A 26,293-nucleotide genomic window follows, 5' to 3' on the forward strand; every position below is an offset into this window, starting at 1 on the left:
CAGAAGGCAAATTCTCACCAAAACACAAAAACTTTAAAGGACTAGTTGACCCAATAATGAACCTTTCCTGAAATAGTCTTCATCCTCAGGCCATCCAAGATGTAGATGAGTTAAAACATCGTAATGATAGATTTGTTTCAGCTTTTGTCTCAAGACATTAACTGATGGACTGGAGTGGTGTGAATTAATTGTGGATTATTGTGTTGTTTTTATCAGCTGTTTGGACCCTCATTCTGACGGCACCCATTCACTACAGAGCAGTGGTTTTCAAACTTTTTTAATAGCAACAACATTTTTTTCTTTTTAAATTAATAATGCTGAATTATTTTTTATCAAAATTTTATTTTTATTTTATAAAACATCCATTGAAGTCAAACATTTACTGTATAAACTTAAGAAATCTTGCAGCTTCTTGCTGTTAGCTTGGCTTCACATTGGCATCTTCTAATTGTTACAGTACTCACAGGTACATTAAGACTTCCTTTGATCACCCTGTAGCTGAGTCTTCGATCCAATCGTGTGGTAGCTTTTAGTTTTCTTCCACGCCTTTTTGGTTTTGGTTGCCATTTTAAAGCATTTGCTATCAATTTAGCTGAGCAGCCTATCATTTTATGCACTTCTTTATATGTTTTGTCCTCTCTTATCAACTTTTTAATCAAAGTATGCTGTTCTTCTGAACAATGTCTGTAGCGACCATTTTACAGAGATTTTCCGAGAGAAATGCACAGTACAACATTTGCTGCCTTCATCCTTAAATAAGGGCAACTTGTTTGTCACCAGTTTTTTTGACAGAATGATTTACTTCTCTAACTGAACTACACACTGCTATTATTTTGAACATGTCCTTTTCAATTAATGATTCAGTTACACAGAATCAGCAGCATATCATGACTGTTGGGTCTGTTTGTTTTCTGTTACTCTAGTACACCTAGGAAGGTTTTGGCCATGTAGAAATATATATATATATAATGATCAAATCATTAATTTTTTCGAGCAAATCCCCCATTTATATGCGGATGTCACTCCTGAAACTTGCAGCAAGTATGCCACATTGGTCCTCTTAGCAACACGAAAACCAAACTTTTATTCAAATTCTGAGTGCACTATAACGTTACATAGCCAAGAAAGCGTGCAAAGTTGGCTCCCTTAATCACTGAAAGGCTGTCACTCATTTCAGTTTATCGCAATCTCAGAAATTCCGCTATAATCGATGAATCTCTCTCTATGCGGCTCAATTATTCTCTTATTTACATCGTGTCTCTGCTTTATTATAATGAGAGGATTGGCGAGGACTTAAACAAAATCTCGTTTGGGCTGTGCGTGGATTCTGCAACTCCTGCGTTCCAGAAATCAGCTGATATTGGCTACAGAACTGATATTAAAACAGAGCGCAAACACTTTTCTTCAAAATCGCGTGAAGCAACAAACTCGTCTACATTTTCATTTATGGGTGAACAATTTAGTTAACTCAGCCTTCACAATCACTCTAGTGTTTTAACAAATCCACCGTCATGCAGCTAATATGTTGAACTCTGATTTGTAGGTAAGGAGGTTGGAGACACAGTGCTGTACTATGGCTGCCGTTACAAGAACGAGGACTTCCTGTATCAAGAGGAACTGCAGGAGTTTGAGAAGAATGGATTTCTGACGGCGCTCAATGTAGCGTTCTCCAGAGACCAGGCGGAGAAGGTAGCACAAATTGAGCCACAAAAACATCTCCCTAAAATACCTTTGATAATATATTTAAAACCCAAGAGGTAATCAGAATGTCATCTCTGTAGCATCTAACAGGAATATTTAGTCAAATACTACATTCATGGATCTGTGAATCAACCACAGGCCTGGAAAAAGAAAAGCTGTTGATCCATCACCATCCTTAACCATCTGTTTAATCAACTGCAATGCAAATGTTAGTCTAATTAATTGCATGATGTGTTGATTAATTCATCTAATTAATTGGAATTTAATCACATCAATTTTGGTTGAGAGATTACCTGCAAAAAAAGCAATTTAAAGACATTACAAAAAAAAAAAAAATTGATTCATCATAAATGGCACTTCAAATGCTTCAAATTTATGTTTGCATTGTAGCCTTAAAAAATGAATTATTAATAAATTAGTAAATTCTGTGTGTTTACAGACTTTTCAAAAACAGCATGAATGCATTTACACTGCAAATAGAATTGCATTAATAGTGCTATGTACGGTGGCCGAGAGAGGCCAACGCGCTGCAAACAAGAAAACACATGCAAACAGAAAAAAACAACAACAAATTAAGAAAACATCTTCATCAGTTTGACAACACAGGCGCTGCAAATCCTCGCAATGCAACCAAACTCAGAAACGCGCTGCGAACACACGAGGGCGCTGCAAACTAACAAACGCGCTGCATAAACACGGTCCACAACGGAAATGTTTCAGGGGGACCTCAAAAAGTGATGAACTCATCTGGGACCTGATTATTTATATCACTATCACCTTTAAGTGATACTATACCATCACTAAAAGGCGATAGTTCACCGATAACACCTCTGCTCTGACCAACAGCCACTGAACAAATAATCAGGTCCCAGATGGGTTCGTCACTTTTTGAGGTCCCCTTGAAACATTTCCGTTGTGGACCGTGTTGTATGCGGCGCGTTCGTGTGTTCGCAGCGCGTTTCTGAGTTTGGTTGTGTTGTGAGAATTTGCAGTGCGTTTCCGTATTTGTGTTTGCGTTGCGAGGATTTGCAGCGCCTGTGTTGTCAAACTGATGAAGATGTTTTCTTAATTTGTTGTCGTTTTTTCTGTTTGCATGTGTTTTCTTGTTTGCAGCGCGTTGGCCTCTCTCGGCCACCGTAGCTATGAGTTTAAGTGGCTTTTAAATGGGCATTTATGTGTTTAAAAAATTAAAATGGAAAATGAAATGAAATTTTCATTTTCATAGTCTCAAAATATTCCTTGGGTCATGCCGACAACATAGATACCAATTATGCCACAGTTGGCCAAACTTTCTGTCCGCCATTTTGATTTATGTTGAAAACCTACTTTTTCGAACTAGTCCTAGACCGTTCGTCCGATTTTCACCAAAATCGAGTCAGATCATCTTCAGACTGTGCTGACAAAAAGTTATGGATTTCATGTTGATAGATGAAACCGTTTTCATACAGCATCTCTACAAATATTAGGCTTGACGCCAAAATGATTCTGAAGCTTTATCTCTGCAAAGCTTTGACATAACGACACCAAACTTTGAGTGTGCCTTTGTCACCTCACACTAAACACACCACATTAATCTGATAACAGCGCCACCTGTTGGTCAAACGTAATAAGGCATTAAATCAAATCAATAGGTGTTCTACATCATTTTTCTGTCATTTTGACTAAAATCATCTTAAAATTGCTTCCTTTTACTTGTTGTTGCACTTGGTTTGCTGTTCCTGCCATCCTTAGCTCCTCATTTTGCCCTTTGAGTGCTTGGCCCCATAATTGCTGCTTGCAGCTATATTTTTGTTTAGATTTCTAATCCTTTTGTTTTTCTTCAGAATTGTCATCTCCAATTTATAAAAGAACATTGTTTTCAGTTTATCCAGAATCATGCAGCATTAGTTTACATGTTTATTACTGCATATAATTCATTAAAATAGAAGTTTAATTTCTTAACCCTTATGTGTTGTTGGGGACGTTTTCGTCCACTGAGGGGTGCTGTTGAGTCTTAATTTGGCCACAACTTTTTCTCTGTTAAAGCAAATGGAATGATTTTTGGTGACTAATCTTATTTTGATACATATTTTGGGAAAATGCTTTGAAATTTTTCAAAAACTCAACAGTACACTGTGGGCAAATTTACTACCCTTTCGTTATGTTTCGTGGCTGAAAACAGCCACTACTTTAAACTGCTGTAAAAATGTATCAGATACATTTTTTTTTTCAATTTTTTTTTGCATAAATCTATTAATAAACCTCAGTCCTGCTCAAAAATACAAAATGTTTAAAAAAAAATTCAGGATTTTAACTCTTTGATTGCCAAATTCCTAAATGATGTCACTGATTTGGGAAAAAAAAAACATAAAATTACTAATTTTAAATATAAAAGGTAATTGTGGCCTGGATTTTTTTTTTAACCTTTTTAACAGTCTTGGACATGTGAAAGATTAGTAAGAACATTGGCTTTCATGCATTGTTAGTTTTGGCGCAGCATCAGATTTTCTTTTTTTCTCCCTCATTTATTGTTTGTGGCTGTTTTTGCCCCATTGACTTCCATTATAACCACATTTTTTGATTGCAAAGCCATGACACCATATAATGCTGAATTCTTGATTGTTTGTGGTTTTCCCTGTTGTGAAGGGGTCAAATTAGTAAATTGCACTGTTGATTATCAGTTGGCCCCATTAACCCTTCAGATAGGCCTTTGCAAAAAAAGCTTAGTTTTACATAGAGTTCTATGGAGTTTAACAGCATATTATAGTGTGCGTGTGTGTGAGCGTGTGTGAGTGTGTGAAAGTTTTTTTTTTTCCAAAATCAGTGACATCATTTAGGAATTTGGCAATTAAAGAGTTAAAATCCTGAATTTTTTTTAAACATTTAGTATTTTTGAGTAGGACTGAGGTTGATTAATAGATTTATGCAAAAAAAATTTGAAAGAAATATTTATCTGATACATTTTTACAGCAGTTTAAAGTAGTGGCTGTTTTCAGCCACGAAACATAACGAAAGGTTGTAAATTGAAACAATGCACAAGGGTTAAAGTACAAGTTCATATCAAAATGCACCTATTTTTTCTGATTTTTTTTTTTGTTTTTGTTTTTGTTTTTTTGTTTAATAAAATACTATTTTCCCCTATATATTTCATTATTGAGGTTTTCTTTAAAAAAGTTTAAAAATCTCGTCTCGTCTCCTGAGATAAGTGTCTCGTCACACCCCTACTTGAAATATTTCAATTTGTGTGTAGTGAACTAATATAAAATACAAGTTTCACTATTTGAAACAAATTATGGAAGTAAATGGACTTTCCCTGGATATTCTAATTTTTGGCACATACCTGTATAGTCTGAAAATCTACTGAGAGGTTTAGAAAATATGAGTCTGGAAAAGTGTGAAATTTTAAAAACGAAAATGTGTATGAACCCTGAATAAATGAAGCCAACATCCCCAGTTAACACACAGCCTGTCCTCTGCATTACTGAGCGGATGTGTGTGTGTCCTGCAGGTGTATGTCCAGCATCTGCTGAAGAAGAACAAGGAGGAGGTCTGGAGGCTGGTTCACACAGACAACGCTCACATCTACATATGCGGGTGAGTAATCATCACAAAACACCAAAACAGAGTCTCTGACACCTTTCTAACACAACCGTCATCCTCCCTCCGCAGAGACGCGCGTAACATGGCGCGGGACGTCCAGAACGCCTTCTACGAGATCGCAGAGGAGCTGGGAGGAATGAGCCGCACTCAGGCTATAGATTACATCAAGAAACTCATGACTAAAGGACGCTACTCGCAGGACGTCTGGAGCTAAAGCAGCTCTCCACATCCCCTTCTGTACATTCCTGATGGACACACACCACCTCATGCTCAACTCAATTATGTCACGTCGTGTAGAATCATGCTCTTAACCCTTATGCGGTCTTCGGGGTATTTTTTACCCCAAAAGGCGTTTGGAAAAATTTAAAAAATGTTCTCTTTGTCCAAGAGACATGAGACTCTGTAAAACTGTAAACACTTTGTAGATCTACAAAAAAAAAAAAATTTGGATTGATAGCATGATTTTATCTTGGTGTAAAAAAAAAACTCACACTCGTGGTCTTTGGGGTCTCTGGAGACCCCAGGCAACAAAATGCAATTTTTGTTATACAATAATAGTTAAAAAAACAAAACAAATGTTATTTTCCTGTTTATTAATGTTTTTACTCCTCATGTGTGCAGTTTTTGGAGGATTTAGGATATTTTTAAAATATATATAAATTAATAAACAAATATTTTGTATAGGTTTTTACACAAAAACAGCTTTTTTTGTAAAATTCCCTTTTATAAAAACCTCACATGACTAACTTTCATTCATGTAGATAAAATGGATAATTTCACATGGTTTAGTGTAAGATTTTTGCCCATCTTTTGGAAAATCCAGTTTTAAACGTAAAAAAAATACTTTTACCAGTAGGTGGCTGCAGAGCTCCACTATATGCTTTTTGCTATTTGACCACCTGAAAGATGTCTTTTCACAAGTTTTTTCAGTTGAGTTCATATCTACATATCATGAAACACACAGGACTACATTTGGAGACCATAAAAACTGCTCTCTTATAATTTGTCAAATAAAAAGTAAAAAAGATGTTGTTGTTGCATTCTTATGTTCATATTTTGTACTGCAACTCAATATGGAATAGAACTGGTTTTGTTTTAGTACAAAAAATGCTTAACTTTGTCAAAAAGTATTTTTTATCGTAATAATTGTGATTTCATAATATGTAGATATGAATTCAACTGAAAAAACTTGTGAAAAGATATCTTATTGTTGGTCAAATAGCAATTAGTTAATAGTAGTGCTCTGCAGCCATCTAGTGGTAAAAGTTATATTTTTTTACTTTTAAAACGGCATTTTCCAAAAAATGGGCAAAAATCTTACACTAAACCATATCAAATTATCCATATTATCCCCATGAATGAAAGTTTAAAATGTGGGTATTTTATAAAGTCAATTTTACATAAAAAGCTGTTTTTGCATATAAACCTATTAAAAATATATATTTATTTAATAATTTATATATATTTAAAAAATAGCATAAAAACTGCGAAAACTGCACAAATGTGGAGTAAAAACATTAATAAACAGGAAAAACTTTTTTTGTTTTTTTTGTTACCTTTTATTTTGTTACAAAATTTAAGTTTTGTTGCCTGGGGTCTCTAGAGACCCCAAAGACCATGAGTGTGATTCCAAAACGAAGACCGCATAAGGGTTAAAGGAGGAGTTCACTTTCAGGAACAAGAATTTAATGTACTCACTCCCACACAAGATCTTCATGTCTTTCTTTCTTCAGTCGTAAATGGTGTTTTTTGAGGAAAACATGTCGGGATTTCTCTCCATATAATGGACTTCTATGGTGCTCCAACTTCCAAAATGCAGCTCCCAGCCGAGGACAAACGGTCTCATCTAGCAAAACAATCTGTTATTTTCTAAAAACATTTACAACTTATATACGTTTTAATCTCAAATGCTCATCTTGCCAAGCTGGACAAGATGAGAATTTGAAGTTAAAAAGTATGTAAATTGTATATTTTTTAATGAAAATAACCCTTTGTTCTGCTAGGTAAGACCCTTTTTTCTTCTAAAGCTGCATTTTGGAAGTTGGAGCACCATAGAAGTCCACTATATGGAGAGAAATCCTGACACGTTTTCCTCAAAAAACACCATTTACAACTGAAGAAAGAAAGACATGAACATCTTGGATGACAAGGGGGTGAGTAAACTATCTGTACATTTTTGTTCTGAAAGTGAGCTACTCCTTTAACATACTAATCCAGTACTTATGCACGAAACTTCTAATCAAAATCATTTGTAATTTTTATTATCCACCAAACGCAGGGTTAATGCTGTAACGGCTCTCTGTAAGCATGAAGAGGCTAACTCACTCTTATTGTTATTTTAAAACATGCAGAAAATAGCCTTCGGATGTCACGAACGTCAGCTTTTCATTTTAGTTGTCTGCGGTAAAAGCATCTGAATGTCTGACTTTTATTGTTATTGTTATTATTATTATTATTATGGCTGAATATGAATATAAGCTCATTTCAAACTGGATGCCCATCACAGATTTCACTTGTTTAGGTGCTCGGACTCGTTCAGTTGTCATAATGCGATCATTTCTCCGCTCTGTCTCTGAGAGTCTGGTGTGTTTGTGATATTGAGACCCAGATAAGCGAACAGATGCTGGTCTGTGAGCTCTAGTGCCTTATTTCTTATTGTTTGCATTAGCAGAAGACCAGCGGTGCTGCTGAAAAGAGTTTACTATTTGGGAAGATGATAGAATTATATCAAATAGTAGTCGTTTTTTTATTATTACATAATGTTAGTTTTATATGCACCTGTTGTTTCCAGTACACACAGCTGTTTAGGCCTATTTGTAATGATTAAATAGAAATTTAACATCACTCTTGTCTCGTTTTTGTTCAGTTCTACCCATCTGATACTACAGTTTTATCACTTACCGTCTTTGGAGACTCCTCTTATAAGGGACTAGTGAAAAGCCTTCGAACATTTGTATTCGTTGCTATTTTCTAAATTTAGAATAATGTTTTAAGAATCAACAATAACACCAAAAAAGAGTTTAGTGACTTCTATAATGCTAGTTTCAAAGTTTTGTCTAGACTAGAAGGTGCATAGTTTTGGCTAGCAAGTGCAGTGCTTTATATAATGCAAGACAAAAAAGGATTGTGTGTTTTGTTTAGTTGTAAATGAATCCGATAATGCTAGATTGAATGTAACATAAACCACTGGGAGACCACAGATGCTTGTCATTCGCTCTACTGCAGTAATAGAAAGTCAATATAATATAAAGAATTTTAATATAAAGTTTTTTTTTTCGCAGTTTATTTCAGTTATTTATGGAAGCCTAATACTATGGAAGCTTGTTTCTGTCACATGATAAAAAAAATAATAATAATGATAACATTAGAAAAAAAGGTGTTTCTGACTTTTAATCTCACAATTTTGACTTTTTTCTTCACAATTTTGAGTTTACTGTTTATCTTACTTTTCACTGACTTTCACAATTCAAGATATAAATTTAGAATTTTAGAACTCACAAAAAACCTAAAAAATGTTACAAAATCACAGTTGTCTTTGTTTTTTATTCCATTGTGGTACAAAAAAACTACAGAATTTAGAGAAAAAACTTAATTGCGAAATTTAACCTCAGAAAATTTAACCTTATGTTTTTTTTATCTATATATATACACACATACACACTACCGGTCGAAAGTTTGGGGTCAGAAAGACTTGTAATAGTCTTTAAAGAAGTCTCTTCTGCTCATCAAGGCTGCGTTTATTTGATTAGAAATACAGAAAAAAACAGTAATATTGCTAAATGTTTTTACAATCTACAATAATGTTCTTTTATTTTAACATACTTTAAAATATAATTTATTCCTGTGATGAAAAGCTGAATTTTTATCAGCTGTTACTCCAGTCTTAAGTGTCACATGACCCTTCAGAAATCATTCTAATGTGCTGATTTATTATTAGAATGATCAATGTTGGAGAATATCAACAGATATTTCTTTGGAAGCTGTGATTTTTTTTTTTTTTTTTCTTTCATGAATAAGTTTAAAAAGTACAATGTTTATTCAAAATATAAATATAACAATGTAAATTATTTATTATAAACTTTTAATAAACGTTTAATTATTAACTTAATACATCCTTGGTGAATAAAAGTATTAATTTCTTTTAAAAAAATGTACTGACTCCAAACTTTTGAACGGTAGTGTGTGTGTGTATATATATATATATATATATATATATATATATATATATATATATATATATATTTAAACACTTAAAATTCAGTAATAATATTGATTTGACTGTATTTAAAATAGTTTTTCTGCACTCATAATTTACAGAGACCTACTGAGATCAGCCCATGAGATACAAAATGGATGTATACACGTAACTTTTTTAAACACTTTTTTAAAATACCTTCAGAAATAATTCATAAAATTTTTAATATTAAAAATGATAGCATACCAAAATGATTATAAAACGATTGTTTTGGTGATAAGAGTCTTGTTTTCATTTTTTTGAGTCTTGAGGGGTGTTTCATAAAACTGTCACGGGTAAGAAGGGAGGTCTGGGTCCAAATGCAGGGTAAGTAATTATTTAATAACAATAAACAAATAAACGAACAAACAGGCCAACACGGCACAGACACCACTAGATAAACAGAAAGCAAAACAAGAAACACGGTCAAGGGCCAAGATCAAGAATACAAATACCACAGAATAAAATGCAAGACAAAAGACAATGCACCCATGAAGCAGGAGTGAAAGGTGAGAGTTTTTAAAGACCAGATAATAGTGAACAGATGTGAATGAATCAGTGCTAATGACAAAGACAGGTGAATGCAATCAGGAAGTGCAGTGTAGGAACAGCGACCTCAGGAGGCTGAGGGGAGACCCACAGCCCCGAACATGACAAAAGCAAGTTTACCAAATAAGCCAGGCTTATTACAGTTAGTCTGAATTATTGTCAATTGATTTGGCTCCAAATAAGTCAGACTAACTGAAATAAGCCTGGCTTATTTAGTAAACTTGTTTTATGAAACACCACTCAGGACTCAAAAAAAAAAAAATCATTAAATATTTGTTTTATTATTATTTGTTTCTTATGCTCCAAAAGTAAATGTAACAATGTCAAATCATACATATATACAATTTATTATACTTTTTTCTATGGTTCTCAGGAGAGTTTTAGTAGTTGTTTTTTATGTAGCCTATTATAATGTATTTATGCATTACTTATTATGCAAATATGTTCCTGAAACATTAAAAACTTTATAACTGTAAATACTTTTTATTAGCCATTCTGTATTAGAAAGAACCACCGGTAATTTTTCATCTCATTGAAGCCCTGTATTACCAGAGACTACTTTCATGAGCGAATTTGTATGCCAGTTTCTGCCACTGAATAAAACATTTTTAAAAAGGGGTAATTGCAACGTTTTATCTTAAAATTTTGACCTTTATTCACCTAATTGCCAGTTTACATCTTACAAAAAAAAAAATAAAAAATAAAAAAAATAGAAAATCTTAGAATTGCATAATACAATTTTTCTCAGAATTGTGGAATATAAAAGCACAATTGCAAAGTCAGAATTGTGAAATAGGCCTAGTTTTACAGACAGGGCTTAGACTTAGACAGAATTAAGCCATAGTTCAATTAAGGCATTTAAGTCATTTTTACGGGGGAAAAAATATATATATATCATTACTGTTGTGCAACTTAAGATGAAACAAAGGCACTGATATATTTTAAGATCAGTCAGTGCACATTTCTTTCAGTTGAAAGCTCAGACTTACATTTTAGTCTTGGACTAAGCTTAAGCCTTGTCTCTGAAACCAGTGGATAAACACATAACTTTTGTAATTTTTTTTCTCACAATTGTGATTTCTGAAATTCTTACTTTATAACACACAATTCTGAAAGCATAAAAGTATTTTTCCCCCAAAGTTAAACTTTATAACTCGCACTCGCACAATACTGAGAGAGAGAGAAAATAATTGTTTGTATGACACAGAAAAAAAAGTCAGAATTGTGAGAAATAGATATAGATATTTAAGTAATTTTTTAAGCTGTGCCTTGGGAAAAAACATTACTGGTGTGCATCTAAAGACAAAGCAAAGACAGTGATATATTTTACGATCAGTGCAAATGAAACAGTTCAGACTTACATTTTAGTCTGGGCTTTGTCTGTGAAACCAGGGGATAAACTCACAACTCATGTTTTTTTTCTAAGAATTGCAAGTTTTACCTCTCAATTGTGACTTCTGCTATTCTTAATAACTCGCAATTCTGAAAACATAAAAGTATTTTTTTACATCAAAACTGTACTAATTGTACGCAGTTCTGAGTTTATGGCCCGCTTTCACAGACAGGCTTTAGGTTAAGATAGGATTAGGCCATTGTTCAGTTAGGACATTTATGTAGTTTTTAGAAATAGGCCTATTCCTTTACTGGTGTGCATTTCGAGACAAAACAAAAAATCTGACATATTTTAAGATCAGTCAGTGCAAGTTTCTTTCAGTTTAAACAACACAGACATGCATTTTAGTCTGGGACTAGGCTTAAGCCTTGTCTATGAAACTGGGATATCTCATAATACTGAGAGAAAAAAAAAAAAAAGAATGGTGAGTTTGTATCAGTCAACTGTGAGAAAAAAATTAGAATTGTGGAATATAAAAGCACACTTGCAAATATAGTCAGTATTGCGAGATATAGGCCTGGTTTCACAGACAAAACCAGAATTAAGCCATAGTTCATCTAGGACATTTAAGTCATTTTGAGGGGAAAAAAAACCATTACTGTGTGCATCTTAAGACAAAACAAAGGCACTGAAAGATATTTTAAGATCAGTCAGTGCAAATTTCTTTCAGTTGAAACAGCTCAGACTTACATTTTAGTCTTAAGCCTTTTCTGTGAGACCACCAGGGGATAAACTCACTATGTTATTTTTTCTCAGAATTGCAAGTTTTTACCTCACAATTGTGACTTCTGCAATTCTTACTTCAAAACATCAATTCTGAGAACATAAAAGTATTTTTTCCCCTCAAAATTGTACTTTGTAACTCGCATTTGCAAGTATATATCTCACAATTACTGAGAGAGAAAAACATCTTAACACAAAACAAAGACACTGATATATTTTAAGATCAGTCAGTGCACATTTCTTTCAGTTGAAACAGCTCAGACTTACATTTTAGTCTTAAGCCTTTTCTGTGAGACCACCAGGGGATAAACTCACTATGTTATTTTTTCTCAGAATTGCGAGTTTTTACCTCACAATTGTGACTTCTGCTATTCTTGCTTCATAACACACAATTTCTGAGGACATAAAAGTATTTTTCCAATTAAAATTGGACAGTTGTGAGTTTATATCTCACAAAACTGAGAGAAAAAAAAGAATGGTGAGTTTGTATCACGCAATTGTGAGAAAAAAACTCGGAATTTGTTTGTTTATATATCTCACAATTCTTAGAAAAAAGTCAAAATTGCGAGTTTGTGTCTCAATTCTGGAAAAAAAGTCAGAATTGTGAGTTATATAGTCGCAATAACATTTTTATTTATTTATTTAGAGGTGGAAAGGAGCTTCATAGATTTGAGCTCGATATGAAGAAGAAAAAACAAACAAAAAAAAAACGCGGGAGTATTCTTCACACTGCAAACTCCCATTGTTCATTCAATTATGTATACATAAAAAACGGGACAAATCCTCTATGGTCCCATATTGATTTGAAACGCAACCCTGCTTTACATCTTTAGGAACGATTGTGTATTTTATGAAACTTTTGTCAACCCTTGCTGTGTGTGAGAATAGCACAAATATTAAAACAAAAACTCAAAAAAGCTGGCGCCATCATACACTGACGTCACAAACTAGTGGAAATCACGTGAAAGAAAAAACGGCGCAAAGTTGATACCACTTTCCATCAGACGGGGGACTTGATCCAAACACATTTTGAGGAAATAGATCTTACGACGTTATTCTTTGCATTTCACCTATTCTCGGTTTTGTCATAAACTATGTTTTATAAATTGTAAAACTATATTTCTTTAGTTTTATTAGTCAAATAAACGAATGAAACCACACCTTCCCGCTCAGCAGACGATACCATCCGGCCTCGGGTCAAAGTTCATAAGAAGTCTGCAGTGCGTGTTCCGCTCGTGCCGGGTTTTTAATTTCTTTATTTTGGAATAGGTGGTCATTTCGTTTTATTTCCTACAGCAAGATGGCCTCAGGTAAAGATACACCGTATATCGTAGCATATAATGAAGTAATCGCTCTTTATTTGTTTGGTGTTCCATTTTGTGAGACATAAAAGGTGATTAACACAGCGCGCTTAGCATTAGCGGCTAAACTGACGACGCGGGTTTTGCCAGTGTTTAAATATATGACCACATTTACCACAGAAAATATATAAGGCTTTTAATTTATGTTTACAACGTGTCTAATTGTACAAAACCACCTCGATGGATGTGTAAATGTACTGGGATAAGCGTTTAGCAGCCGTGTTCATTATATGGCGTGGTGTGATTGTTAGCATTAGCTTAGCATTTTTGCCGAAGATCCTACACACGTTTATGTTCGCGTTTATACATGGACGTGTTTATAACTTTGTTGTAGTGTTGTTTACACTTCATATTTCTGTTAAATTGTTTATTTCTGTTTGCAGATTCAGGCTACGGTCAGCCTGGCGCTCAACAAAGGTATGTTAAGCCACTAATTATAGGCTTTATAATTAGTTCACATCATTAATACTTGTTTTAGATACTTAATGTTTTGTTAGTTATATTTTAAAAGTAGCAGGTTGTTAGTTTGTTTCTGGATGTCTAATTTCCCCCCTTTTTTGTTTGTGCAGCTATGGATCCTATGGTGGATCCCAAGGCTATCAAGGAGGACAGGTATTGCTTCATTATATGATTAGATGGCATACATCAGTGTAGTGCTGGAGCTTAATGTTTTTGTCTTTCCAGCAGGGCTATGGTCAGGGTAACGGGAGCGGCTCTTACGGCGGACAGAGTTACGCTGGTTACGGACAGGCTGGTGGTATGTGGTCTAGTAATGATCTAATAAATGTCTGGTAGTGATGGATGGTGTGTAATTTGTTTGTTTTCCTGAAGGAGAGAGCTATGGCCAGTCATCTCAGGGTTATTCCTCTGGTGGTTACGGTCAACAGCAGCCGCAGCAGCCAGCGGCGGCGGCTCCTCCTCAGCAGCAGCAGGGCTATGACAGCTACGGACAGCAGGGATCTGAATCCTCGTCTGGGTGAGAGATCTGACTTCTCTATCATAGCCACATCTCATCACTGTCATAACTGATGATGACGCAAGTATGTTTAAATGCATTTCAGAAAGATTTCTGCTCGACGTGTTCTAAAACATGTAAATGCCAGCAGACGCTTACTAACTAGTGATAGACAAGTAATGAGCTTTTTTTGATGGCTCCTAGAGAGAACGGTGGCTGATAAAAGGCATGGGCCTTTATTCGTTAAGCTTCTAAGAATCCTCTTAGAAAGATTCTAATTTAGAAATTTTGGCTTAAAGGATTAGTTCGCTTTCATAATTTACAGATAATATATTCACCCCCTTGTCATCCAAGATGTTCATGTCTTTCTTTCCCCAGTTGAAAATATATATATTATTATTATTTTTTTTTTTTTTTTGGAGAACATTCAGGGTTTCTCTATAATGGATGCCGCCCCGAAGTTTGAACTTCTGAAATGTAGTTTAAATGCAGCTTCAAAGGGCTCTAAATGATCCCAGCCGAGGAGAACGGTCTGTTATTTTCGAAAAACTGACAATTTATATACTTTTTAACCTCAAATGCTCGTCTTGTCTCATCTCTGTGCAGCACATGCGAAAGCTGTGATTTGGGTAAATACAGTTAGGGTATGTCTAAACTCCCATCTCGTTTTTTTTCCCCCTAACTTCAAAATCACCATAGACCGCTGCAAAAGTACCAACAGTGTTTACAAAGTGAACATACAAGGCAACTCAAACACCTTTTACAAAAAAAGGTAAAACAGCATTTTAAGATGATTTTGACATTGAAGATGTAAACGAAATGGGAGTTTTTAGACATAACCTAACTGCATTGACCTGGATGCTACTGACTACACATGCGCTGTGCAGAGACAAGACAAGCATTTGAGGTTAAAAAGTATATAATTGTCAATTTGTTTCAAAAATAACCAATTGTTTCGCTAGATAAGACCCTTCCTCCTCGACTGGGATTGTTTAGAGCCTTTTGAAGCTGCATTTAAACTACATTTCGGAAGTTCAAACTTTGGTTCGCCATCCATATCCATTATAAAGAGAGAAATCCTGAAACGTTTTCCTCAACACAATTTCTTTACGACTGAGGAAAGAAAGGTATGAACATCTTGGATGACAAGGGGGTGAGTACATTATCTGTACATTGTTATGAAAGTGAACTCATCCTTTAAGTGTTCAGATGTGTTCTGAATTTTTTCTTTACTAGGTTCTGTAATTTTAAGAGGAAATGGCCACATTTCTATTTTTTTTTTATTTAAGGATTTTGTTACTGGGAGCATCTAAGAATGTTCATGAATAGGCCCTGAATGTGATATGCTATGCAAATTAAAGAAAATTAGAAATTGCAATTGCAAAGTCTTCCGTCTGCTGTTAACTAGCGTCTTTAAATGGTCAACAAGGGTTATGATGTACCAGTAAGTCTCTTTTCCCATCTTTGATTGCTAAAGCTCTTCACCTCCATTCTGTCTCACAGCAGTTACGGTGATAAGTCGTATGGACAGCAGCGACCTTATGGACAGCAGTCCGCAGGAGGTGCTGCTGGAGGAGCATACGGCCAGTCCGGAGGTTCATACGGGGGGTCTCAAGGTGGATATGTGCGACGTAATGATGGTAATTCTGTGACTTGCTGCTGCATATATTGCATGTAGTTCGTTCCAGATTTAAAAAAAAAAAAAAGTAATTTAATCTGATGTTGAGTGAAGTGTCGTACCCCTGCTTTCATAGACAAGGTTTAAAGGATAAGTTCACTTCCCAAATGAAAATTTCCTGATAATTTACTCGCCCCATGTCATCCCAGATATTCATGTATTTGTATTCGGTCATTAAGAAATTGTTTTTAAACAAAACTTTCAAGGATTTTTGTTCATATAGTGGAGGTCAGTTGTTTCAAATAAAGGTCAAATTTTGGTTTCAAAGGGCTCTACACAATCCCAGCTGAGGAATAAGAGTCTTATTTAGCAAATCAATTGTCCATTTCTTGAAAAATATGTATAAACTTAACCACAAATGCTCTGTGATGTGAGCAGAGGCCGTGCACATTACATAACGTTGTAAGGTCACATGCGGTTAGTTAAAGTTAGGGTAGGACAAAAACTTCAAATTCAACCAACTTTGTTTTACATTTAAACACTGGGTCTTAGGGGTGTGCGATGTTGACAATGATATCTCAATATTTTCTAGGATTAGTAAAGTGGCTGTTTAATTTGCCAGTTAAGACCCTTATTCTATTCAGCTAGGATCATGTAGCCTTTAACACTTCAGGCATTAGGCATTGGGAAAAATACTGGATTTTGACATGATATTAAAAGCTTGTGGCTTGAAAGGGCTTAAAGATTGAGATCTACTGTAAATTAGAGATGTTGGGCATAATGCATCATCAGGGCAGCTATCTTGCATTTCATTATATTTAGGAAATGGTAAATATTAAATTTATTAAAAGTGTATCATTCCAAATGATCCGAAAAGAGAAAACCAACAATATAACAGGAAAAAGAACTAAATATTTTATATTGTAATGCATGTGAACAGTAGCCAACATTTTGATGATTTTATCAGTAATATTTAGGAAATAATAGATGAACTTATTTGCACCTTTTTTCTTTTTCTCATTCCAAATGATCAGAAATGATTCCACATCAATGGTGCCATAACCCACTTGCTCCGTTATTTTCATCCAACACTGATTCTAGACCAAAATGACTTCATTTTCTTATTCAAAGTGCTACATATCTGCCATCTAGTGGTAGGGAATACAAATGAGATTATGGCGTATTAAAAACTACAGTCTGTTTTATTAGGTACTACGTCTTAAATTGCGACTTTGGGTCTTACACAGTGTCTACACCGGACGCGACAGTAGTTGTGCCTCGCCCCAACAGCTAAAGTCTGTCTACACTGGACGCGACAAAGCGACCGTTGCAAATCATTAAACTTTGTGTGAGCACGTCATAAATGGAACGCGGCAGCAGATTACTGGCGGGGATTTGCCGTGTCGCGCCGCACCGCATCCAGTGTAGACAGCAATAATAGGTTCTAATGTATTCTGTCGCGTCCATTGTAGACATGGTGTTAGCGGGTTAAGGCTGCTTTGAAGCTGGAACTTGGGCCTTCAACTTGTTGAGCACAATTGAAGTGTACTATAATGAGAAATCCTGGAATGTTTTCCTCAACATTAATTTCTTTACGACTGAAAACAAATATTAACATCTTGAGTAAATTATCAGGAAATTTGTATTCTGCAAGTGAACTAATCCTCCAACCTAAGGACCTCTCTCTAAAACCAGGCCTTAATATTTGGCGAACGAATCCAAAATGTCTCTCCTGTCCTGTCCACAGGTGATAACCGGAGGTTTGGAGATGACGGTGGCTCGGACCGGTCGGAGGGTTTCCGGGGCAGAGGTCGTGGAGGTTATGACCGTGGCGGCTATGACAGAGGTGGCCGAGGCGGCCCACCCTCCGGTATGGGGTAAGTCTGTCCACCCCGGAAGGTATTTCAGCACACTGTTTAAAAAGTCAACAATGCACATAGGCCTGGAAGCTGCTGATTTATAGGATCTTGCAGTGGATACCCCATTTGGTTAAATTTTCTTGTACCGGAAGTGGAGGTTTGTCTACTTTTAATATTTGAAGTGGATGTACTCTGTATGGACCCAGCATCTGTTTCTATGACGTGACACTCCACCCAATGGAATGTTGTTAGCTTTATTGTAGTTACTTGTGTGATGCTTATAGTAGGGATGCATCGAAATCAAAATTTTTGGCCGAAGCTGAACAAAATGAAACACTGTGACGAAGGCTGATTACCAAATATGGTTTGTCATGTTTTTTTCCCCCCATAAATGAAATGGCCAAGATTTGCTTTACAGTTTTGTCTTGCTTTAAACAAATCTATTACAAAACAACTTAACACTGAACATTTTTAACATTCTAGTAGACATTACAGCCTACCAACCAAGCACAATTTAACTTAAAAATGGCTTAAGAATTTTTACTAACTTAAAGACCACGTTCTTGAATCAGGCATGCGTTTTTAATGTACAAATAAATGCAGCCTTGCTGAGCAAAGGAGAATGTATTAATAGAGCTCTCATGATTATCATTATTTTTGTCTTTATTTTATCTTACAGAACAACAGTAAAATCACAGTACAAACATTTGTGACCCTGGCCCACAAAACCAGTCTTAAGTTGCTGGGGTATATTTGTAGCAATAGCCAAAAATACATAGTATGGGTCAAAATTATTGATTTTTCTTTTATGCCAAAAATCATTAGGAAATTAAGTAAAGATCATGTTCCATGAAGATTTTTGTAAAATTCCTTTTATAAATGTATCAAAGTAATTTGATTAGTAATATGCATTAAGAACTTAATTTGGACAACTTTAAAGGTGATTTTCTCAGTATTTTGATTTTTTGCACCTTCAGATTCCAGATTTTCAAATAGATGTATCTCAGCCAAATATTGTCCTATCCTAACAAACCATATATCAATAGAAATCTTATTTATTGAACTTTCATATGATGTGTATACATCTCAGTTTTGTAAAATTTAACCTTATGACTGGTTTTGTGGTCCAGGGTCACATTTATTAATGTTGACTTATTTTGGCGGAAACCCTCAAGAAGACCTCAGTACTACTTTTTGCTGGCAGCAGCAGATTTGTGAATGATTGTCATCTTTGGGCTTTGAACCCTGGTTAAGAAGCTGCTGCAGCGCTGTCAGAATAAATACAATTGGTGTATTAGACAACAGAACGTTCTGTAGTTGATTTGACTAATGGATGATTTCAGTCATCATACAGTAACCTTTCTCTTCTCATGAAAGGCATGCGATGTGATACTAAACAGTTTCTCGCTGTCGCTGCTTGGAATGAGTTTTGCGTCTTTCTCAGACAGTTTTAAATGCTTCCACACTGACCACATGTTTGATGCATTAGTGCACAACTCTAGTGATTGCATCACGTCATTGTTCGCTATCATTTATTCGGCCTTTTCGCTCATTCGTCCAAACATTCGGTGCATCCCTAGCTTATAGCCTTTAGGCTACAGGTTTCTCCATTTTTACAGTGGTATGCCAAAGTTTGGGAATCCCTTGTAGAATCTGTGAAAATGTGAATAATTTTAACAAAATAAGAGAGATCATACAAAATGCAAGTTATTTTTTATTTAGTATTGTCCTGAGTAAGATTTTACATCAAAGATGTTAACATAGTCCACAATACAAATTAATAGCTGAAATTATTAAAATAGTTAACAGTTATTTTAATTTCAGCTATTTTGTATTGTGGACTATGTTAACATCTTTGATCTAAAATATCTTACTCAGGACAGTACAAAATAAAAAATAACATGCATTTTGTATGATCTCTCTTATTTTGTTAAAAATATTCACATTTTCACAGATTCTACAAGGGATTCCCAAAGTTTCGCATACCACTGTACTAGTCCTGTTTTGATGCATTGAAATACATCACATTTACACAGGATGTTATAGCACAAAAAAACAAAACGGATAAGACGCGCAAGTGTTACATCTATGGATATGTTCGCTCAAGGTTTCATCTGCTACTTGGGTCAGTCTAAACATGAGAAATGATTGGAAGCCTGGCTAATTCTGGTAGAGAAAGAGCCCAGAGTAAATGCATCTTGTCTTCATTTGTATGCCTTTCTCAGGTTTCCCTTTGCGTTAAATTCTAATTGTGAAGACAAACTTGAAGTTTCCACTGAAGTAATGCCGATTTGGACGCTGGTTGAGATCCTGGTTTTTTTTTTTTAGTGCTCATTTCCTCTGGTCTCCATCAGTTTTTCCTACTTCCCTTTGGGGGAGTGTTCACATTGGAAAGTTCAGCTGCAAGGAACAATTCTCCACATGAATGGGTGTCTGTACAGTGTTGTTTCTTTTTGTGTTAACTGGTCTACATTTTATACTACAGGTATCAAAGTGAGTGAAATTAAAGTTGGACCTCAGCCATTGGAGCTCATAAGCACTCATAATGGAAGGAAAATGTGTGCTCGTCTAGCAGTTAGACGCTCAAATCTAGAGTAAATTCTTGATGAAGAACTTAAGAGGGAGCAGGGAGGTTGTCCTCCGTGCTCTGCTCTGGTTTTAGCATCAAAAATAAAAGCAATTCTAATTGGGAAAGAGGCTCGCCTTCTTTGGTTTCAATTTGCATTGTTTGACGTACATTTGGCCCGTCATATTTAACCAATCTGTCAATGGGAGCAGTTTCCTTCTCAGTAGTAAACCATGGCAGGAAAACTGGTAAAGAGGGAGCCTTGCGCTCCCAGGTTTCAACAATGGAAAGCCATCATATCTTCAATTTTTTCCTCTGCAGTGGTGGTGACCGTGGTGGCTACAAAAATTACGGTGGTAAGTGATGAGCATCTGTCTCAGTGGGGGAAATGAGATTTAAAAAAAAAAAATAGAAAAGAGAATACAGAAAGATTAGCTGACAAATGAGCTCTTGAGCCACATTTTATGTCAACCCAAAGGAACATCACCTTATTGTCTTTATTGCTGTCCTCTCTGGTAATGCTCTTGTGGACCAAAGTCTAACAGCTACCCAGTTTTACTCTATAAAATGGTCTTCTTGCATGAGGAAATTGAATTTAAAGCCAGTGTTCTGGATGCCATCTGTGCACATGGTGACGAAGAGATACATGATTTAGATGAATACGTCTCATTTAATTTTGACTAGCCTCACAGAAAGTTTCTTCTGGTGTACAGAGGTGCTGGAAAATGGTGCAGCAATTTTGGACACTGGTGCTTAGATTAAACTGTCACTCGTAAAAGTCTAATCTACATAGTAAAGCAGTTTGGTTTTATTAATCTTGTATTCATAGACTAGTCAATTGAAGGTTCATGATGTTGTTTCTCAAGTTCTCAAGGTTGTGTTTCCCTTTCGTGTCTTGTTTTTCAGGATCCAGAGACTACGGTCAAAAGGATGATGGAGGTCAGTGCAGAAAACATTTTAGCGTAAATTTAGATTTGGCATAAATATTGAGTATTTTATTTAATACACCTGGACTTTAATAATAGGACTCTGAGGGTTCATTTGATTTTTAAAAGTCACCCTTTTTTCAATTCAGCTCCTTTTTCAGTTCCCCTTTTCAATTATCTTTTTTCAATTCACCAATTAAATTTTTTCAGTTTACTTTTTCAGTTCACATCTTTTCAATTCACCCCTTTTTCTAAATTCACCTTTTTCAGTTCACTTCCTCCAATTCACCTTTTATTTCTCCTTTTTTTGTTCACCCTTTTCAAAATTCACCTTTTCAATTCACCCTTTTTCAGTTTATTTCCTTTTTCAATTCCCCTGTTTAGTTCAGCCTTTTTCAGTTCACTTCCTTCAATTCACATTTTTAATTCACCCTTTTTTTTAATTAACTTTTCAGTTCACCCCCTTTTTTTTACCAAAATTCACTTTTTTTGGATTTTATGTATTGCTTACAAACCCTGCATTTATTTAAAAGTCCAGCAAAAACAGTATTACTACTATTTAAAGTAACTTTTTCTATTTGAATTTAAAATGTAGTTTTATTCCTGTGATTTGTTTAAAAAAATTTTTTTCAGGTTTCTTTGAATAAAAAGTTCAAAAGAACAGCATTTATATGAAATAGAAATGTTTGGTAACATTTTAAATGTTTTTAACACTTTTGATCAATTTAACATATCCTCGCTAAATGAAAATAACTGGTGTATAATGTTACAAAAGCTTTTCAGATAAATGCTGATCTTTGAATCTCTCCATTCATCAAAGAATCCTGAAAAATATACTCTACTGTTTTAAATTTGATAGTTTCTAAAACAGCAAATCAGCATATTATAATTTTTTTTCCAGCATCACATGATCCTTCAGAAATCATTTTAAATATAAAATTGTTTTTTTAATTAAGGTACATTTTGTTGTAAAATGGTAATATATATTTTCAAGTTAAACAAGTTTATAAAAACTTATTTTAATGGGCTGCTGTGAATTATAATTTTTTTCTGATGTGAAACATTAAAATCCTCAAAGTAGCTTTGGAGATAGTGATATGGCAGAAGCTGAAAACACTAAATTGGTCCTGGACTCATGCGTTTCTTCTCCTAATTCCAGATGGCGATCAGGATAACTCGGACAATAACACCATCTTTGTCCAAGGTCTCAGTGAAGACATAACCCCTGAGGAAGTGGGTGACTACTTCAAACAAATAGGAATCATTAAGGCAAGTAAACTCACCTGATGCTCATGAACTTCAGAGTGCTGAAGAATCCCAATTAACAGTCGATCTACTCTCGTAACAGCTCAACAAGAAGACTGGCAAACCTATGATCAATCTGTACACCGATAAAGCTACCGGACGACTGAAGGGTGAAGCCACAGTGTCCTTTGATGATCCTCCGTCAGCCAAAGCTGCCATTGACTGGTTTGATGGTGAGATGATCGTCCTCTGACTCTGACTTCAATAGCATTTAAAAATATGGAGCTGATTTTTAGGCCTGGTTTGTTTTGCTGGAACACAGGAAAAGAATTTGGTGGAAAACCCATCAAGGTGTCGTTTGCTACCAGAAGGGCTGAATTCACCCAACGAGGAGGCGGCAGCAGTGGAGGTGGAGGTGGTGGACGAGGACGCGGTGGTATGATTTGGAGATATGACTTCTCTTTGCGTGTCATTTATTAAATAAAACCACCATCCTAGTCTCATCTCTGTTTCATGCATTTCTTCGCAGGTTTTCGAGGCAGAGGTGGCTTCGGTGGAGGTCCCTCGTTTGATGTCAAGGGTGGAGATTGGCCTTGTCCCAACAGGTTCGGAGCATGTAGTTCTTTGTGAATATGTTTGAGTGGGATGTCTTCCAGTTGTATATTAACAAACCATCTCTTGCAGCTCTTGTGGCAACATGAACTTCGCTAGAAGATACGAATGCAACAGGTGTGGGACGGCAAAACCAGAAGGTGAAGGCTTTGGAGATGGTAAGTGTGATGCTTGTACATGAGCTGAAACTAAAAAGTTGTGACGAATTGTCAAGTATGGTGACCCATACTTGAAATTGGTCCTCTGCATTTAACCCATCCAAGTGCACACACACAGCAGTGGGCATCGAACTGGCAACCTTTGGGTTACAATCTGACTCTCTTATCATTAGCCCATGACTGCCCCATTACAACCATTGACCAGTAGAGGGAGCCATTTATGAAGGCTTGTTGCCACTGCTAGATAAACCTAAAGTTGTAAGTTTATGCCACTCAGTTGAGTTTCTCACAATTCTGTGGAAGGGAAGAAAAAATACTGAGAATTTCAGTACTGCAAGAAAGACTTTCTTCCAATTGAGTTTTGCACAGGGTTGCCAGGTTTTCACAAAACCTGCCCAGTTGTTTGCAGAGGGGTTCCCCTGCTGTGAATCGCTTTATTGTGGTTACTTTAACACCTGGCAGTGTTAAAGTAGCACTATTCCTGCGGACTTGTAAACACTGGTTTTACATCTAGTTCTGAGTTTCTCACAATCCAGATTTTACGCAATTGCAAGATTAAACTCAAATGCAATTGTTCGATTAAAAAAGGATTTGTCAGGGTTGCGAGAAATTGCCGGAGGCTAAATATTTTGCAAGATGTTCAATCAGATTTTTTTTTTTTTTTTTCTTGCAGTCAAATTTATTCGAGATTTTTTTTCTTTTTCAGAATTTTGTGGTGACAGTCAGAATTTAACAAATCAGATTTTCTGTTTTGAGTTTTCTGATTTTCCATTATTGTGAGACTCATTTGCAAAAGAAGAAAATTGAGAATTCAAACTTGCAATTCATTCTTATTTAAATTGACTTTTTTATATTTTAATTCTAGACTGTTTTAACCCTCTGGGGTTCTTCGGTCACTTTTGACCGGAATTTTTTAAATAAAAAATTTTTAAAAATCGTAGCTTCATCGGAATGGTATGAAACCTGGTGACTTTTATGGTACTTGGTATATGAACACACAAAAAAATTGGGGACAGGATTGGAAAAGTCTAAGTGGTCGTAAAAAAAATAGTCACACTTGGGGTCTTCGGGTCAAAATGACCGGCCATAGGAAATGAATGGGAAATTGGCAAAAATATGAAAATACAGAGTTTTTTTGTGCATACAATCTACAAATCAGCCACAATCCAGAAAAAAAGCACACAACTGTGAAGGGGTGACTCTCTAAAACATCAAGAGTGCAAAACACTACAATACACTCACACACACACACACACACTTATACACACAAAAACACACGCACACACAAATGAATGTGTGTCATTTCAAAAGCTAATTTTGGGAAATGTGTGAAATAGAGGCAATCAATGTAAGAAATAAAGCACACAGCAATGAAAGCATGAGACTGTAAGCCATCAGAGTTCCAAAATAGACACACAGACACACACACACACACACACACACACACACACACACACACACAGGGAAATATGAGATTGGTGAGACTGTAACAGAGGAATGTGAGACTATGAATCAAATAAAAGGGAGACATTGGATCCAAAATCCAAAAGTCACACACACACACACACACACACACACACACACACACACACACACACACACACGGAAAAAAGATTTCAAAACAAGCATCATTTGCTCAAAGTGCTATATGGAGACACTCTGTTGTGATTTGTCACAACCTGATCTGTAATCACAATTAGTATGTAAATAATATGTAATTATAGTTAGAATGATATTTTAAACAAACTTTTTTTCCCTCTATTTTTTTATTTACTATTTGACAATTGTTATACTTTTCTGTTATTTTAGATTTATGTTCATAATTGCTGTTGCCTTTTGAATAAGAGTTACTGTTCATTGAATATGTAAAAAAAGAATGCACATAAAATGTAAATAGGGTTAGGATGATATTTAAAATATTTTTATTTCTCTATTTTCCATTTACTGTTTGATAATTATACTTTTGCTGTTATTTTGTTGCCAATGCTGTTGCTGTGCTAAATAAGAGTTATTGTTTATTGAATTTTACAAAAAATTATTTAAATCAAAATGTTCATTATAAAAAGGTTACAAAATAAAAAAAAATGGTATGACTGAAAGAACGGCATTTTTATTCAGTTTTTATTCAGGTAACAAAATGCTTTCCATTGTTTCTCTTTCTAATGCAATGTTCTGGTCTGACTGTATTATAAAGTAAAACTGGCACTTCAAATTACCAGTTAAACCAATCAAACAAACAAAAAACTTGGCAAATAATAAAAAAATAGTCTTTGATAATCTAATTTTATATAATAAAATCAACAACCTGAAAAGGCATTGGCAAATATGTGCAAAAACAACTAGAATTCACAAATCCTTCTATAGAGAGCATTACATCCATCTAGTGGTTAAAATAGGATATTGCCTGGTAATTATGCTCACTACGCCACCAGATGGCACAAATCCGACTTCAAAAAATTATTTTCTATAAGCCAGGAATCTACTTTAAACTAAAATACAGCATTAATTAAAAAATAATAAAAATTATATATATAAAAAAAAATTCTATTATATTCAATGGCAAAAAATATCTCATAATTGTAGCATAAATATTATTTTTTATCATAAAATTCTGTCAAAACACGACAGAAAAAAAGAAAAAATATTATTGAACAAAAATACATTTGATTGATTTTACTGAAAAAAAGGAAATAATGATTTCCGGGCTCCGGTCACTTTTGACCGTGAGGGCCCTGAGTGTGACTGGTCGGGGAAGAACCCCAGAGGGTTAATGCTTAAACTAAAATATTACACCTTACATTAATCCTAGTCATG

The 26,293-nt window shown here is 35.1% G+C and overlaps 2 protein-coding genes across 12 annotated transcripts in view; both read left to right on the plus strand.

Annotated features, from left to right (window-relative positions):
• porb (P450 (cytochrome) oxidoreductase b) overlaps positions 1–8,124 on the plus strand; it is a 51,609-nt gene extending 43,485 nt beyond the window's left edge. For both annotated transcript variants that reach the window (XM_073817726.1, XM_073817725.1), the window contains exons 13-15: positions 1,544–1,689; positions 5,189–5,274; positions 5,350–8,124. In XM_073817726.1, the coding sequence (XP_073673827.1) occupies positions 1,544–1,689; positions 5,189–5,274; positions 5,350–5,494 (377 nt within the window). In that variant the 3' untranslated portion in view covers positions 5,495–8,124. The remainder of the gene's footprint in view (positions 1–1,543; positions 1,690–5,188; positions 5,275–5,349) is intronic.
• Positions 8,125–13,249: 5,125 nt separating this feature from the next.
• On the plus strand, positions 13,250–23,515 carry taf15 (TAF15 RNA polymerase II, TATA box binding protein (TBP)-associated factor). 10 transcript variants are annotated; one of them, XM_073818123.1, is made up of 14 exons: positions 13,262–13,489; positions 13,924–13,957; positions 14,110–14,152; positions 14,225–14,297; positions 14,372–14,516; positions 16,002–16,111; positions 17,861–17,990; positions 20,860–20,894; positions 21,445–21,477; positions 22,624–22,733; positions 22,813–22,942; positions 23,032–23,145; positions 23,239–23,314; positions 23,394–23,515. In XM_073818123.1, exons 1-14 carry the CDS (start codon positions 13,480–13,482, stop codon positions 23,500–23,502), a joined length of 1,152 nt encoding a protein of 383 aa, XP_073674224.1. In that variant the 5' UTR covers positions 13,262–13,479; the 3' UTR covers positions 23,503–23,515. The 10 variants fall into 10 exon arrangements, with proteins under 10 accessions (XP_073674229.1, XP_073674228.1, XP_073674224.1 ...); XM_073818122.1 differs by having other exon boundaries at positions 13,268–13,489; positions 15,999–16,111; XM_073818120.1 differs by having other exon boundaries at positions 13,270–13,489; positions 16,002–16,135.
• The last annotated feature ends 2,778 nt before the right edge of the window (positions 23,516–26,293 follow it).

Source organism: Garra rufa, chromosome 14 (assembly GCF_049309525.1).
Source record: "Garra rufa chromosome 14, GarRuf1.0, whole genome shotgun sequence".
NCBI lineage: Eukaryota > Metazoa > Chordata > Actinopteri > Cypriniformes > Cyprinidae > Garra > Garra rufa.

What these genes read in the sequence shown, in the direction of transcription:
- taf15 (XM_073818119.1), top strand. An exon ending in TGGTTACGGACAGGCTGGTG is followed by an intron (nt 14,298 to 14,371) that starts GTATGTGGTCTA and finishes GTTTTCCTGAAG; the next exon opens with GAGAGAGCTATGGCCAGTCA. An exon ending in GGATCTGAATCCTCGTCTGG is followed by an intron (nt 14,517 to 15,998) that starts GTGAGAGATCTG and finishes TCTGTCTCACAG; the next exon opens with CAGTTACGGTGATAAGTCGT.